A 16,053-nucleotide genomic window follows, 5' to 3' on the forward strand; every position below is an offset into this window, starting at 1 on the left:
CCTTCATCCAACATCAGAAGTATGCCCACTACTGCATCAATATGTATTTCGAAGATCAATCATCCTTCTCTTCTGTGCAAGTTTTATTGGGTGTATTGTACTGTTTATTCCAGTGTTCCATTCTTGGTCCCACCATATTTATCAACTATATGAGTGCCATTGTCCTCAGGAAACAGACCAGTGCGGCAACAACATGCAATGTCCCAGCCAACCACTTTTTAGCAATATGTTGTTGACTGTCCATTTGATGCCAAGTCCCGAGTGAGCTGAAGTTTCCTTTAGGTCAAAATTTTCCACTGTGCCCCTACCTCTCCCACTTGTGAATGAAATCCTTATGCAAACTGTTTTAATACAAGAATTGATTTCTCAGACGTGTACCTCACCAGCCTCTCCTCTAACATCTGCAAGATAGACTATTTCACTGCTCTTTGAAATTTTCCCCGAATATCATTTAGCACTGATACCATTTTACCTTCATTCAAATCTTTCATTAATTACCTATTTATTTTGACTGCGTTCCTTTCTCCCTCACCTTTAATTCCCCCCCCCCCCCCATCTCCAAGTCAAAAACCCCTTTATAAAGCACTCGGATGTAGCTCAACCCCGTTATAAAGCACTCGGATGTAGTTCAGACTATGTAGCACTGTTAGAATGCAAGCTGTTCATGTCTTTTCTCTTACAAATGCTGACAGATAAGCCCTTTAGAGACCAGCAGGTTTTTTCTGTTTTGTTTATATCCCAATTAATGTCATGATTCTTAGCAACTGATTTCCCCCGTCTTCCCCCCCCCCCCACTCTAAAAATGGGAATTAAGTTTTCCTAATCTGACTGCTTCAATGCTGCAAGTGAAATATTTACAGGTATAAACACAAATTGTACCGAGGGCAGCTGCATCACAACAGTTGGCATGGAAACCTTGCAAAGATGGCATGATGTCACTGCAACAGGAATAAAAAGTCACCTGCTTGCCTTCCAAAGACCATGAGTCAAGTTTGACACAGCCACATTCACGTGTCATCCTTTTCCCCCATGTCTGGTGCTGCAGGATAGGCTCTATGCTGGAACACCCAATAAAACTGCCCAGATATCTCATGGGTCTTGGGGATGAGATCATATAACAAGCTGTCACTCTAATCTTTTGTGCTTTGAACAATTATAATCATTCATAGCTTTGGCATTTTTGTGATCTCATGTCTCTGGGGCATTGAGTGATGTCAGTTCTGCAGCAAGCAGCCAGTGCAGTTTGTGTTGCTGGTTCATGCAGCCGACAGCCTGGGACAAATATACAACAGCAATCGTTCTAAGTCCTAACATTGCCACTGTCCAATCGGCCCTTTAATCTGACATCAATTCTGTGCAGTGAGAATTTTACTTCAGAGAATGGAATATTAGAACCACTTCTTTATTTCAGGAGCACCCTCACACAAAGCAGGATCGAAGCAAAAATTATCCACTAAAATCCCACAGCCTGTTACATAAGACTAGGTTTTGTTGACATGACTCAAATGACTCATTCTATTTCCAGATGAGATGCTTAATTCAGACTTGACAAATGCTAGGAAAAACAACCTCAGTAGTTTTGTTTAAAAATAATATTGTTGCTACAATTAGGCTGTACATCCATGAGCTTTGGAGAAGGGGGCGGGTGGGAAACTGGCCTGGATCCCCCACTCCTGATTACTATCCAGTGACCCATGCTGGAGAGTGTGTGTGGATGACAGGTGCAGGCAGGATCTGCTTTGGCTGTGATGGTCCTGACAATTGAGCTTGCTGGCAATCAGCATCCAGCCTCAAACATGAAGAATGGCCACTTGGGCAAAGGATGGAAAGCCTGCCAGCACCCCTGGAACCATACTCCAATATAATTAACCATCCTCAGAGTGGAGGGCTAAACCAGAGAGGAAGCCAGACAAAGAAACTTTTAAAAAAACAATAATTTTGTTGAATAATACAGTAGTTATTACATCGAAATTACAGGAGAGAAACAGGCTATTCGGCCCCACTGGTCTATCCAGGTTTTTATGCTCCGCATGAGCCCCTCTTATCACATTTAACCTAACAAGCATATCCTTCTATTGCTTTCACCTCCCCATGTACTTATCTAATTTCCCCTTAAATGAATCATAACCTCTTAAAATTTCAAAAGTTTTTTTTTGTTTAAAGTGCGGAGTGATGATATCATCAAGGCAAATCGAATTGGAGCTGTCTTTAAGTCCAATGGTGTAAAGGAGTTGAAATTAATCTGGACTATTACACTTAAAACCAGAGTTCTCCTGATTAATGGCTTGCTCTCTGCTGACTCTAGCTTCTCCAAGCAAAATCCTTCAATGATGTAATCAACACTTACAGTTTAAACAAATATACAGGAAAACTAAGCAAATGCTAAAGTTGAAATAACATCCATTAACAAACTGACTCAAAAAAAAAGGTTCAGACAGTGATACTCACTCCCCAGACATACAAGTAACTTTTGCATAGTTGACCGAATGAACTTTCTGGAACAGAATTTCTGCATATATATTCCTTCATTTCTAACGGAAGCAATTCTGCTGTACATTGTATCAACGCTGGATTCTCCTGGCTAATACCATGCGGTACATTCATTAATAATTCAACAATGCATATTGCTTAACAATTGTGCATGCGTTGGGAATTTCTCATAAACAACTCCTGTGAAGATATATTTGCATTTTGAAGAAAGGTCACCAACCTAAAACATGAATTCTGTTTTTCTCCCCACAGATGCTGCTAGACCTGCTGAGCATTTCCAACACCACAGTAGCTCACTTTTGATTTCCCATTCTCATCATGGACTCAAAGATATCAACAGAAACTTGATTAGGGCAGAATCAAAATAGTGGACTCAATTGGAAGTGCTGCTGGTCTGGGTGGTTTAACTGTGTTGACTGCAGCAACAGGCAGCACGGTGGCTCATTGGTTAGCACTGCTGCCTCACAGCGTCAGGGACCCGGATTCGATTACCGGCTTGGGTCACTGTCTGTGTGGAGTTTGCACGTTCTCCCTGTGTCTGCATGGGTTTCCTCTGGGTGCTCCGGTTTCCTCCCAGTCCGAAAGACGTGCATTGACTCCTTCAGGCACTGGAGTGTGGCGACTAGGGGAATTTCACAGTAACTTCATTGCAGTGCTAATGTAAGCCTTGCTTGTGACTAATAAACTTTAACTTGCTGCAAGAGTTACCCAGTGAATTTACAAGAGAGGGCTGGGGGTGTCTAAACACTAGACTTGTTATGCTGTAGGTGTTCAAACAATAGCACAATTGTCTTCAGAACCAACCCTGTAACGTTACAAGGCTTTCAATGTGAATAAGCATCTCTTCTGTGAAATGACGTTCAGTGTCAAATTCCTTAAATTCCATACACTGGGGTACATTTTGACTTTGAGAGTTCGTGTAAACTCAGCAGTAATGAACCAGAAGCCTGTTTTACATCTCCCCAGATTTTTATTTCCTATGTAATAATTCAGGTCAGCAAATCTCAAAAAAACTCAAAGTCTATCAATATATGTAAAATTGTTTGGGATTAGGATTTAAATTAATGGCCAATTATTGTTTACCAATATACGTACACTTTAGATAGAAATTGTGACTTTCTAAATTTTGTCAAACACATTTACAACACCATAGGCATGAAAATGATGCCAGCAACAATATAAATACATGGAAATGGAAAGTTATGAATTTATTCTTAAAGAAAATAAAAATAACAAAAGGAGGCTTGGAACGAGTAAGGATTCTCCTGGAAAAACATTCTCCTTTGGGCACAATGGGGGTTCCCTAGTAGCTGACTGATTTTTTTTTCTCTGATTATCTTTTAAGGTTTATTTATTAGTCACAAGTAAGGCTTACATTAACACTGCAATGAAGTTACTGTGAAATTCCCCTAGTCGCCACAGTCCGGTGCCTGTTTGGGTCAATGCACCTAACCAGTACGCCTTTCAGATTAAATTTTATATAGAACATTGGTGAATTTCCATTGTCACAATTTTGGAAATCATTCCTGTTGGTAACATTCGATGATTTAACTGCAAATTAGACTTAAAAAGGTCTGGAAAACTATTTCAGGTAAGAAAATATTTTTAAAATCTTACAGTGCCAATTATCTCTACATTTATCTGATATACGCCCATTTACACATTGAAACAGGAGATGGAGGGGAGATTTAGTTGTAATATATTTAATTGACAACCTTGATGGAGTGAATTTGAAGTCTCTATTTCACTCAGCAAAGAAACCAATAACACGCGGGAGTAGGGTTGGGGGTGGAGAGTGCAGTATGTGGATTATAGATTTCAAGTACTTGGTACAAGGATCCGAGAGGAGTTGATGCAAAAGGTTTTCATCCAGAGGGGTAGCTGTTTGGAACTGCCCGAATGGATGGTGGAGGCGAAAACCTCATGGCATTTAAATGCATCGTGGACGTGAACTTGTGCCATAATCTACAAGGCTGGAGGTTTAGGCTGGATAGCTTTCTTGACTGGCACAGGGTACTGGGCCAAACAAATGCCTTCTGTGCTGTAAATCTCTGTGATTTCACTCTCCTTGCCCCGATGCCCATCTAATTTATTTCTGTAAATAATACTGGGTCAGCTGCTTTCATTTTCTGAGATCTGGTTTGACACTCCAGTGTGGAACTGAGTGAGTTCTGCATTGTTGGAGGGGTTGTCTTTTAGATGAGATGTTAAACCAAGGCAGCAGCTGCACTCTCAAATGGAAGCAAAAGAGCCCAAGGCATTATTTGAAACAAAGAGCAGGGGAGTTCTCGTGGTGTCCTGACCAACATTTATTCTTCAACTGACATCACTAAAACTGGTCATGATTGCATTCTTGCCTATGGAACATTGATGTGGGCCAGTGGCATAATGGATAACATGTCTGACTATGGATCAGAAGATCCCAGGTTTGTCTCTTGGCTGGCTCGATCTGAGCTTTCTAACAAGAGTTTAAGAAGAGTTCAGTTCTTTGAAAAGTTATATTTTATGGGGCAGAATGGTTGCAAGCACTGCTGCCTCACAGCACCAGGGACCCAGGTTTGATTCCCCGGCTTGGGTGACTATCTGTGTGGAGTCCGCACTTTCTCCCCGTGTCAGCGTGGGTTTCCTCCGGGTCCCACAGTCCGAAAGATGTGCTGGTTAGGTGCATTGACCATGCTAAATTCTCCCTCGGTCTACCGGAACAGGCACCGGAGTGTGGCAACTAGGGTATTTTCATAGTAACCTCATCACAGTGTTAATGTAAGCCTACTTGTGACAATAATACATAAAATTTAAAAGTTTTAAAGTTTATGTGCACAAATTGGCTGCTGCACTTCCTATATTACAAAAGTGACTACATATCAAAATGTACTAAACTGAATATAAAATGCTTTGGGAAGACTGAAAGTTGTGAAAAGTTACATGCAAGTCTTTCTTTCGATTCTCTGTACAGCGTTGATGAGAACTCAGAGGAATGTTAGCAGTGACACCGGTTTAGCCATTGCTTAAGTTCTTCACAGTTTATCATTCAAGATATAAATTACTCCACAGTGTAAGTTCAAAATTTAGAACCGCAACCAAAAGGTCTGTCGAGAAAGTTTGCCAATTAAATATTTATATTTAATCCTACTGAATAAACACAATGGGCTCGTTAATGTATTTTGCGATGAAACAGATTCTCCCTGGATTTAATAGCAAAAGAAAAAAGTAATTGGTTATAATGTTTTTGAAAAAAAAACCTCACACAATATAAAGGCAAAATACTGCGGATGCTGGAATCTGAAACAAAAACAATGGTTTGCCTTCTAATTGGGAAGATAATTTTTAGACAATTGCCCAGGATAGTACTGAAACAATTCTTCATTCACCCTTGGTTTTCAGCACGAACTCTTCACTTTTCTCCCCAACTCATGTTACTAACATCCATTCACATAAAAAGTGGCTTAGATGGTGATCTCAAAATGTGCAGGAATTAAATTATTTTGTTCAGAATTAGTTTTAAACTGTCAATGCTGAGGGTGGGGAAGTATTTTTGCAATAAAGATTCTCAAGAACGAGGCCACTGTGGTACCTTTCCCTGGAATAGCCCTGTAAATGAAAAGAAAGCACCTTGTAATATTTTATGGAATGTTTCCACTACAATAAAACATTTCACTGCTCTATTGAAAAACAAGATTAGACATGGTGTGTCCAGAAAGAAAGCTCAGGAATTATAAAAGAATGACAACAACGGAGTTCATGGCTACGAGAATAGGGAAAGAAAACTTTTTCACCGTAACTGCTAAGGTCCCAAGTTCTGGAATCCCTTCCCTAAATTCTTTGTCTCCGTATATCCATTAAGACACTCTTTCAAATCTCTCTCTTTGACTCAGTTCCTGTTCTAATATCTTCACAACTGCTTCGGTGTAAAAGTTTATTTGATACCACTTCTGTGAAACACCTTGGAGTGTTTCAGTATGTTTTAGTGCAGAAAAGATTTACGAGGATGCTACCAGGAGTTGATGGTTTGAGTTACAAGGAGAGGCTGAATGGACTGGGACTTTTTTTCTCTGGAGCGTAGGAGACTTAGGGGTGATCTTATAGAGGTCTATAAAATAATGAGGGACCTAGATCAGCTAGATAGTCAATATCTTTTCCCAAAGGTAGGGGAGTCTAAAACTAGAGGGCATAGGTTTAAGGTGAGAGGGGAGAAATACAAAAGGGTCCAGAGGGGCAATTCTTTAAAAACAGAGGGTGGTGAGTGTCTGGAACAAGCTGCCAGAGGTGGTAGTAGAGGCGGATACAATTTTGTCTTTTAAAAAGCATTTAGACAGTTTCATGGGTAAGATGGGCATAGAAGGATGTGGGCCAAACGTGGGCAATTGGGACTAGCTTAGTGGTTAAAAAAAAGGATGGCATGGACAAGTTGGGCCGAAGGGCCTGTTTCCATGCTGTAAACCTCTATGACTCTATGTTAAAGAAGCTAAACAACAAATTGCCTTTTGTGATTCTGGCTGAAAGACAAGGTCCATGATTTCAAACCATCAGTGGGCCATGCAGAAGTTCTTTATGCAAATGCACAGAGTTAATTGTAATATAGGTGATTATTTTCTTCATTTTGGCCAAAAATGAAATGATGAGCAAAACTGACAGAAAACAACACAGACTTTCCCTCCGACTTTACCGTCACTGTGAATCTGTTCCCATGCTAACATTAGTTTGGGATTTTTTTTCATTTGTGGGACATGAACGTCGCTGGCTGGCCAGTATTTATTGCCCACCCCTAGTTGCCCTTGAGAAGGTGGTTCTTGAATCGCTGCAGTCCACGTGCCAAGGACAATCATGGCCAATCTTGATTTTGTTACAGAAACAATCAAGGGGAACTTCTGTGTAATTTCATGGGAGGAAGAGGATGAGAAAGAAAATCGAATTCAGATCTTACATTTAAAACAATCAGTTAGTTAGACGGCAAAAGGGCAAGATTTCCAAGTTTTACCACAGCACTGACAGAAGTGAATATATACGGGAGATTGACATGCAGCTAATCCACCCAGGGAAAGTTAAAGTTTATTTATTAATGCCACAAGTAGGCTTACATTAACACTGCAATGAAGTTACTGTGAAAATCTCTGAATCGCCACACTCCGGTGCCTGTTCGGGTACACCAAGGGAGAATTTAGCATGGCCAGTGCACCTAACCAGCATATTTTTGGTGTGTGGGAAGAAACCAGAGCACCCAGAGGAAATCCACACAGACACAGGGAGAATGTGCAAACTCCACACAGATAGTGACCCAAGCCAGGAATTGAACCCTGGTCCCTGGTGCTGTGAGGCAGCAGTGCTAACCACTGTGCCACTGACAATTGTATTCCCCCTAACAGCATACAATGGTTTCTTAACTTATTTCACAATATTTACGATACTATTCCTCATGTTGATCACTCTTGTGTGAATTCTCTGTAGTTAGAATGTCCCCATGTCTGCATCTTTTCTGCCTCATTGCTTATGATCCAATCTACTTTTGGTGTGGGTTAGAGCCCAATATCTATTATTGTACCATACTCAATAACACCTCTAACCCTTTGTTGTAGCATATTTCTAATTTTCTGCATCACCAACAAATAGCATTTATATAGCAACTTTAATGTAGTAAAATGTCCCAAGGGTCTGTATAAGAGAGCTGCTGAACAAAGTCTGACATTAAACCACACAGGCAGATAGTGAGGCAGATGACCAAAGGCTTGGTCCAAGTTTTAAAGAGTGTTTTGAAGGATGAAAGAGGTACAGAGGGGATTCCAGGGCTTATGACTTCAGCAGCAGAAAGCATGGCCATCAATGGCGTGTTATAAAATCCAGGATGCACAGAATTGGAGGAGTGCAGCGATCTTGGGAAGCAGTTGGACTGAAGGAGGTTACAGAGATAAGGAAGAGCAAGCCAAAGAGTGATTTAAAAACAAAGATGGGAATTTAAAAAACTGAGCTATTGCTCAACCGGGACCAATGTTGATTAGCAAGCTCAGGGCTGATGGACGAATGGGACTTGGTAGGAGTTAGGACATAGGCAGCAGGATTTTGGATAAGCTTAAGTTTATGATGGATTGAAGTTATTCCTTTTTTAACTCCCTCAATAGACTTGCTAGCCTTGTGCCAACATCATTCCCAGTTCTCAAGCATTCATCAGCAGGGAGAAAGTTCATCAGCATGGAAGCTGATACTTCTGATCAGCAGGGAATCAAAAATACCCAGGCAGAAAGATGGGCAAAACCAAAATCAGGATGAAGTAGGAAATAGTCTTCATTAGGAGATGCTACCATCGAAGCCACAATTTGGATAGTCCTAACTCGTCTGAAATCTACAACAGAAAATACTGGAAAATCTCAGCAGGACTGACTGCATCTGTGGAGAGAGAACAGAGCCAATGTTGCGAGTCTGGATTATCCTTCAGCAGGGCTCAAAGGGTGGCACAGTGGTTAGCACTGCTGTCTCCTGCACCAGGGACAAGGCTCGATTCGCAGCTTGGGTCTGTCTGTGCAGAGTCTACACGTTCTCCCCGTGTCTGTGTGGGTTTCTTCCGGGTGCTCTGGTTTCCTCCCACAGTCTGAAAGATGTGCTGGTTAGGTGCATTGGTCATGCTAAATTCTCCCTCAGTGTACCCGAACAGGCGCTGGAGTATGGCGACTAGGGGATTTTCACAGTGACTTCATTGCAGTGTTAATGTAAGCCTGCTTGTGACACTAATAAATAAACTTTAAACTTCAAAAAAACTTTCTGTTCTTTCTCCACAGATGCTGTCAGACCTGCTGAGATTTTCCAGCATTTTCTGTTTTTGTTTCAGATTCCAGCATCTGCAGTAATTTGCTTTTATCATCTGACATCTAGTTTGCCTATTTCATTGATTTCAAATGTCTCACTTATTGAATCCAGCCCATCAGCATACCTTCCATAATCCACTCCCTTTCCACATGGTTTGATAATTCTCCGCTTGAGTACCCTCTTCATTCCCGTACCCTTCTCTCCAAGAATTTGCTTCAAATTAAATGACTATATCTTTTAATAGGATTGACAGAGAAGCGATATAGAAAAATGAGCACTTGCTTTACATGCTCTGAACATGGCCCCAAATAAAGAGGCAATCTCAGTTCCGCCGTATATTCTGCCTTTTCAGCATTCAGTTTTTATAGAAAGTTGAAGTAATTAGTGGTCAAGTAGGCATTTCATTTAGTAACCTGTAGAAAACAACACCATCTGGCATAACATGAATTTGCAAAATCATGTCACAAAATCTTTGAAGGTAACAAAACAGAAGCAACGGGAACTGAGAGGCAAGAAAGCTATGTCCCAACAGCAGCTTATAGACATGAAAGGCTTTTCGGTCCAAATAATGACCTCATACTTCACAGACTGTAGTGCAGAAACCACACACTCTGTCCTTCTAATGTGATTTCAGTAAACGCTAGGAAAACAGGAATAGGGAGCGGGGGTGGAGGGTGTCAAGTGACCTAAATTTAAGGGTGACATCTGAGAGAAATTTATTGCAATTTAAACAGCCATTCAGACAATTCGACAAGGGCACGAACTGTGAAAGGAGCACAATTTATCTTCAGCAACGGTTAAGTTGTTCATCTATCTGATGCTTTCTCCTTGTACTTTAATCTGTTTAATACGGGAAAGGTTAACAAAACCATGGAATCCATCCAGAACTCATTCCTTTTCACATGTAAAATAGCGGATTTATTTAAGTAATGAAAAGCTGCTGCATTCATTTACAGTGGTACGTACCCTGTGTACAGGTTGATGCAAATCCAGCCGAGATCCGTCTTGCATGGGCTGAGATATATTAAAATCTGAACACCATACAGTTAGCCATCAACCTGTTTGTAACACTGCACAAACAACAGCTTTTTGGAGACTTGTTTGAATGATTGTTGTGTGTGTACCAGCTGTCATGTTGCTTTCCCTAATCTACAGCTTCAACATTAAATGTATACAATAATAATAAGCATATTAAAATAATCAACAATTGTGTGAGTGGGTAGGAAAAATAAATCATAAAACCTACAGGCAAGTTAATCACAATTATATCCAATAGCAAAACAACATTTCCATCATATAAACCTTCCTTGTTCAAGTGCTTTGATGTTGCGTATTGCTCAATTCTAGAGCTGTAAATTTTATTGCACCTTCCAAAACTGATTTTTGATGTTTCTCACATGTTAAAGGTCAGTGCTCCTTGATGGTCTTTTGGGGTCACTATGGATGTGTGAGACTTCACAGATTCTCCATGTCACTTTGTGCAGACATAATGATAATGCACTCAGCATTTTCCTGTTCTCTTTCCCCACTCTCAAAATACCACTCTGGCCGCTGTTTCCAGTAGTAGCAATTATTCCCCCTGTTCTTGGATCTACGCTCTTCATCTCACTCTTGGACCTCATTTCCGGATCTCTTACTCCCAGCCAATAGGACTGGTCACACTCACGGGCCTTAATGTGGCCTCAATACAGGATCTGGGGCTACTCTGCTCTCCATGCTCTTCTTGCTGCTTCCCAAATCTAATTCTACACCACTTTCACTGTCTTTTTATATTCACACAAACAACTACTGCAGAGTCCAGGGTCAAGAGAAAAAGTCATTGATCAAACAGTCAAAAGGACCGGGTAAGATAAAGTAATGACAGGCAAATAACAATTTTTTTTTAGAACAGTAGGCCGCCAATCTCCCAACCCACGGCGCTAAAAGATTAGCCCAGTGGGATGGGAAAATCGCACGTCAGCCAATTCACGGGGTTCCCGCGAGCATTCGCAGTGTCGGATTTTCGGAGCGGTCTACTCCGCGCTGTGGAAATGAGTTAAATGATCATTTCCCTGCAACCTAAATGAGATTAGTGGACCCAGGAATGAATTCTCCAGGCCCACTAGCCTCTTCCACTCCACCAGAGTGTTTCACTCCAGCGGGATTACACTAGCTCCCCACTTTTGGGGAACTAGCGGCCCGACCTTGCTGGAGTGAAGGGGGGCAATCGGGGTCCCCCAGGGGGTCAGGCGGTGGGGGAGTGGTGCCCCTAGGCATGGGCATCCTGGCAGTAGCAGCCTGGGCCCACTGGCACTGCCCAAGCTGCTGCCTGCTGCCATCAGACTTTTGAATGGACATACCTCGCGTTAAGTTGATCTTTCTCTACACCCTAGCTCCGACTGCAATGCTACATTCTGCACTCTCTCCTTCCCTTCTCTATGAACGGTATGCTTTGTCTGTATAGAAACAATACTTTTCACTGTACATTAATACGTGACAATAATAAATCACATCAAATCAGTGAAGAACTTCCAGTAAGGTTTCCATTGTCTTTGATAACCATTATGAGAAAGGAAGAGAAGAACATGACAAGTTCTGAATTGTTCCAGAGTGGGGAGAAACAGAGGTATGACTATTTCGTGTTGAGTTGAAAAAGGCTAATGCCAAAACAGTTGTGCGCAGATGATGAGCAGAACACAATGAAAAGATTCGACTCTGAAGAGAATATTTCAACTGTCAGACTGATTTGAAAGGAAGGGAAATAGATAGAATGCATTTACGCAGGTAGTGGTTTCAATTCATACTTACACTGAAGTCACAGAGTACATCCAGAGTCAGGTTGTGCAATTACTTCAAATTAGCACTACAAAATATATTCATTCATGCACAACAAATCACTTCGTACATGTGCTATCACTGTAGTGTAAATCTACTTTGAGAGAAAGAAAGGCTGCACAAGTCTTCCAAGAGCTTGAAATGCAATTTAACTTATTTAAACTCTCTGGATGCTATCCTTGTTGTAGCCGAGTACAGCACAAGAGAATTTGGCACTGATATTTCTCTACATAATCACCAGGTACTACAGAAAATGAAAGGAGGCAAAGACTCATTTCATCAGGGCACCCGCTCCTTTATGTTGTCGAACGATTTTGTGGGATTTCTCCGAGAGGCAAACCTGTGTCTACATTTACAATGGATGAAGAGAAGGATAGCCACGGAAATCAGTCTGCATCCCTGCCCTTCCCACCTCAGCTTCCCCAGGAAGGATGAGAGGGTTTTTGAGAAAACCCATTTTGAGAAATATCTAAAGAACCTGGCGTTGGGTCTGCTGCCTGGGTCCGTGTGGAGTTTGCACATTCTCCCCATGTCTATGTGGGTTTCATTCGGGTGCTCTGATTTCCTCCCACACTCCCAAGATGTGCGTGTTAGGTTGATTGGCCATGGTAAATTGCCGCTTAATGTCGGGGATTAGCAAGGGGTTATGGGGATTGGGCCTGGGTGGGATTGCTGTCGGTGCAGACTCGATAGGCCGAATGGTCTCCTTCTGCATTGTAGGGATTCTATGATTCTATGACTTGACAGATCAGGGAACTTGTGGGTGGTGGTGGTGTTGAGCAGCAAGGCACACGAAGTAGAAGAAAAGTCTACTTTCGTTTGCAACCTCTCTAGGGCTGAAAACCTGCTTTCCAACAGCAGCTAGAAGGCCATAAGACCAATGGCCAGTCCTGTCTCTTAGGCTTGCCATTGCAAGGCCTGAGGAGAGGCTGGACCTGCACCAGTGGATTTTGAGAGGTCTGGCAAGGCACATTTTATGAAGTTTAACAACACCAGGTTAAAGTCCAACAGGTTTATTTGGTAGCAAAAGCCACAAGCTTTCGGAGCCCAAAGCCCCTTCTTCAGGTGAGTGGGAATTTTGTTCACAAACAGGGCATATAAAGACACAAACTCAATTTACAGAATAATGGTTGGAATGCGAATACTTACAGCTAATCAAGTCTTTAAGATACAAACAATGTGAGTGGAGAGAGCATTAAGACAGGTTAAAGAGATGTGTATTGTCTCCAGACAGGACAGTCAGTGAGACTCTGCAGGTCCAGGCAAGCTGTGGGGATATTAAGGCTCCGAAAGCTTGAGGCTTTTGCTACCAAATAAACCTGTTGGACTTTAACCTGGTGTTGTTAAACTTCTTACTTTGTTTACCCCAGTCCAACGCCAGCATCTCCACATCAAGGCACATTTTAGACATACAGCATCGGTCTATTACCTGGGCAAACAAAGTCACAGTAAGAAGTTTAACAACACCAGGTTAAAGTCCAAAAGGTTTATTTGGTAGCAAAAGCCACACAAGCTTTCGGAGCTGTAAGCCCCTTCTTCAGGTGAGTGAGAATTCTGTTCACAAACAGAGCATATAAAGACACAGACTCAATTCACATGAATAATGGTTGGAATGCGAATACTTACAACTAATCAAGTCTTTAAGAAACAAAACAATGTGAGTGGAGAGGGCATCAAGACAGGCTAAAAAGATGTGTATTGTCTCCAGACAAGACAGCCAGTGAGACTCTGCAGGTCCAGGCAACTGTGGGGGTTACAAATAGTGTGACATGAACCCAATATCCCGGTTGAGGCCGTCCTCATGTGTGCGGAACTTGGCTATCAGTTTCTGCTCAGCGACTCTGCGCTGTCGCTGAGCAGAAACTGATAGCCAAGTTCCGCACACACGAGGACGGCCTCAACCGGGATATTGGGTTCATGTCACACTATTTGTAACCCCCACAGTTGCCTGGACCTGCAGAGTCTCACTGGCTGTCTTGTCTGGAGACAATACACATCTTTTTAGCCTGTCTTGATGCCCTCTCCACTCACATTGTTTTGTTTCTTAAAGACTTGATTAGTTGTAAGTATTTGCATTCCAACCATTATTCATGTGAATTGAGTCTGTGTCTTTATATGCTCTGTTTGTGAACAGAATTCCCACTCACCTGAAGAAGGGGCTTACAGCTCCGAAAGCTTGTGTGGCTTTTGCTACCAAATAAACCTGTTGGACTTTAACCTGGTGTTGTTAAACTTCTTACTGTGTTTACCCCAGTCCAACGCCGGCATCTCCACATCAAACAAAGACAGCCAGCTAAAGAGCACACACAAAGCCACAAAACTTTCATTCACCACACAGCAATCTTTACGTTTTTTTAATAATAATGTGATCAATCTCAGATACAACAGCTAATCAGAGGAAAACTCAAATATGCGTCATCTGGAATAAAATGAGCATGGTTTGTGGCATCCTTTACTTTTAAAAAATCCTCACTTTAAATACACAATGCATTTTAAAATTTGTGTTTCACAAGCTACAGTTTGTCTGTCAATAGCCATCCTGCACTTATGTAAAAAGACAAGCCACAAATAACGATGATTCATCTCTTTGGACGAGCAGCAGACAAGTGCATTTCAAACTATTTTCCTTTGAGTGATTGTACAATCCACATGCACCAAACAAGATCTTACAGGGATTTTGACTCGATTTCATATTGAACCCTTTTGCCTATAAAGAGCATCTTTATAGGGGAGGCACAGTGGCACGGTGGTTAGCACTGCTGCCTCACAGCGCCAGGGACCCAGGTTCAATTCCAGCCTCGGGTCACTGTCTGTGTGGAGTCTGCACGTTCTCCCCGTGTCTGCGTGGGTTTTCTCCGGGTGCTCCGGTTTCCTCCCACACTCCACAAAGATGTGCGGGTTAGGTGGATTGGCCATGCTAAATTGCCCCTTAGTGGCAGGGGGACTAGCTGGGGTAAATGAAGGTGAGAAGAATAGGGCCTGGGTGGGATTGTGGTCGGTGCAGACTCGATGGGCTGAATGGCCTCCTTCTGTACTGTAGGGATTCTATGATTCTTAAGTTAGATGCTCACTATAGACTACACTAGCAGCAGTCATTCCCTGTTGCAAGGAAGGAAAGAAGGGAAAGGAAAAGAAGGAAGACTTGCACTTTTATAATGCCTTTCATAACCACTGGATGTCTCAAAGCCTTTTACAGACAATAAGTAACTTCTGAAGTGTAATCACTGGTGGAATGCTGGAAAGCAGTAGCTTCACCACAGGAAATCCTCTTCTGCTTAGTTAACATTACACACACTTCTTTAAATCCACTGTTTGGAAAAATGATAGCATTCATAATGGTGTAATAAGTATGTTCAATCCATTTAAAATTAAAGTGTCACTGTAAAACAATAATCAGTAGAATAGAAACAAATTCAAGTAAAGCTAGGCCAACATACCCTCGACTTGAAAGCCAAGATGATTCTGGGCAGAACGAGAATCAGACACTTGAAACCAATAGTAATATATTTCAGCACAAAGTCTGTGATTCCTGCAATCCAAAGCAAATCAAAGAAATCCTTGCTTTCCACACTGGCCTTCAGAAATATCAAACTGAGGAGAAAGGAAAAGAACAAGAATATAAGTAAAATACCTGATTTATGTCCTGCAACGGCCATTAAAATTATTCATCTAGGTAACTTAGCAGCATCAAGATAAGAACAGCAAGCGAACATACACCATGTATTAGATTTGCCTAATGGGCTGATGTACTGGGAATATAATGGCCAAATCTTGCAGTCGAAATTATGGCAAAACTGTCAGCTTTGGCATCATTATAACTGTGAAATTGACAGCAAAGTTTGGAGTTGGCACATAAACAGTTAAACGTGGAAATCCAGAAGTTGCCATTGCATTGATTCTCTGTCCCTCTACAGGATATGCTGTTGCAAATGTCGATTCATTAGAAATCTCTGAAGA

At 41.7% G+C, this 16,053-nt stretch overlaps 1 protein-coding gene across 2 annotated transcripts in view; it reads right to left on the reverse strand.

Annotated features, from left to right (window-relative positions):
* rnft2 (ring finger protein, transmembrane 2) overlaps positions 1–16,053 on the reverse strand; it is a 50,851-nt gene that overhangs the window by 13,747 nt on the left and 21,051 nt on the right. For both annotated transcript variants that reach the window (XM_078227000.1, XM_078226999.1), the window contains exon 6: positions 15,534–15,687. In XM_078227000.1, the coding sequence (XP_078083126.1) occupies positions 15,534–15,687 (154 nt within the window). The remainder of the gene's footprint in view (positions 1–15,533; positions 15,688–16,053) is intronic.

Source organism: Mustelus asterias, chromosome 13 (assembly GCF_964213995.1).
Source record: "Mustelus asterias chromosome 13, sMusAst1.hap1.1, whole genome shotgun sequence".
NCBI classification, from domain to species: Eukaryota; Metazoa; Chordata; class Chondrichthyes; order Carcharhiniformes; family Triakidae; genus Mustelus; species Mustelus asterias.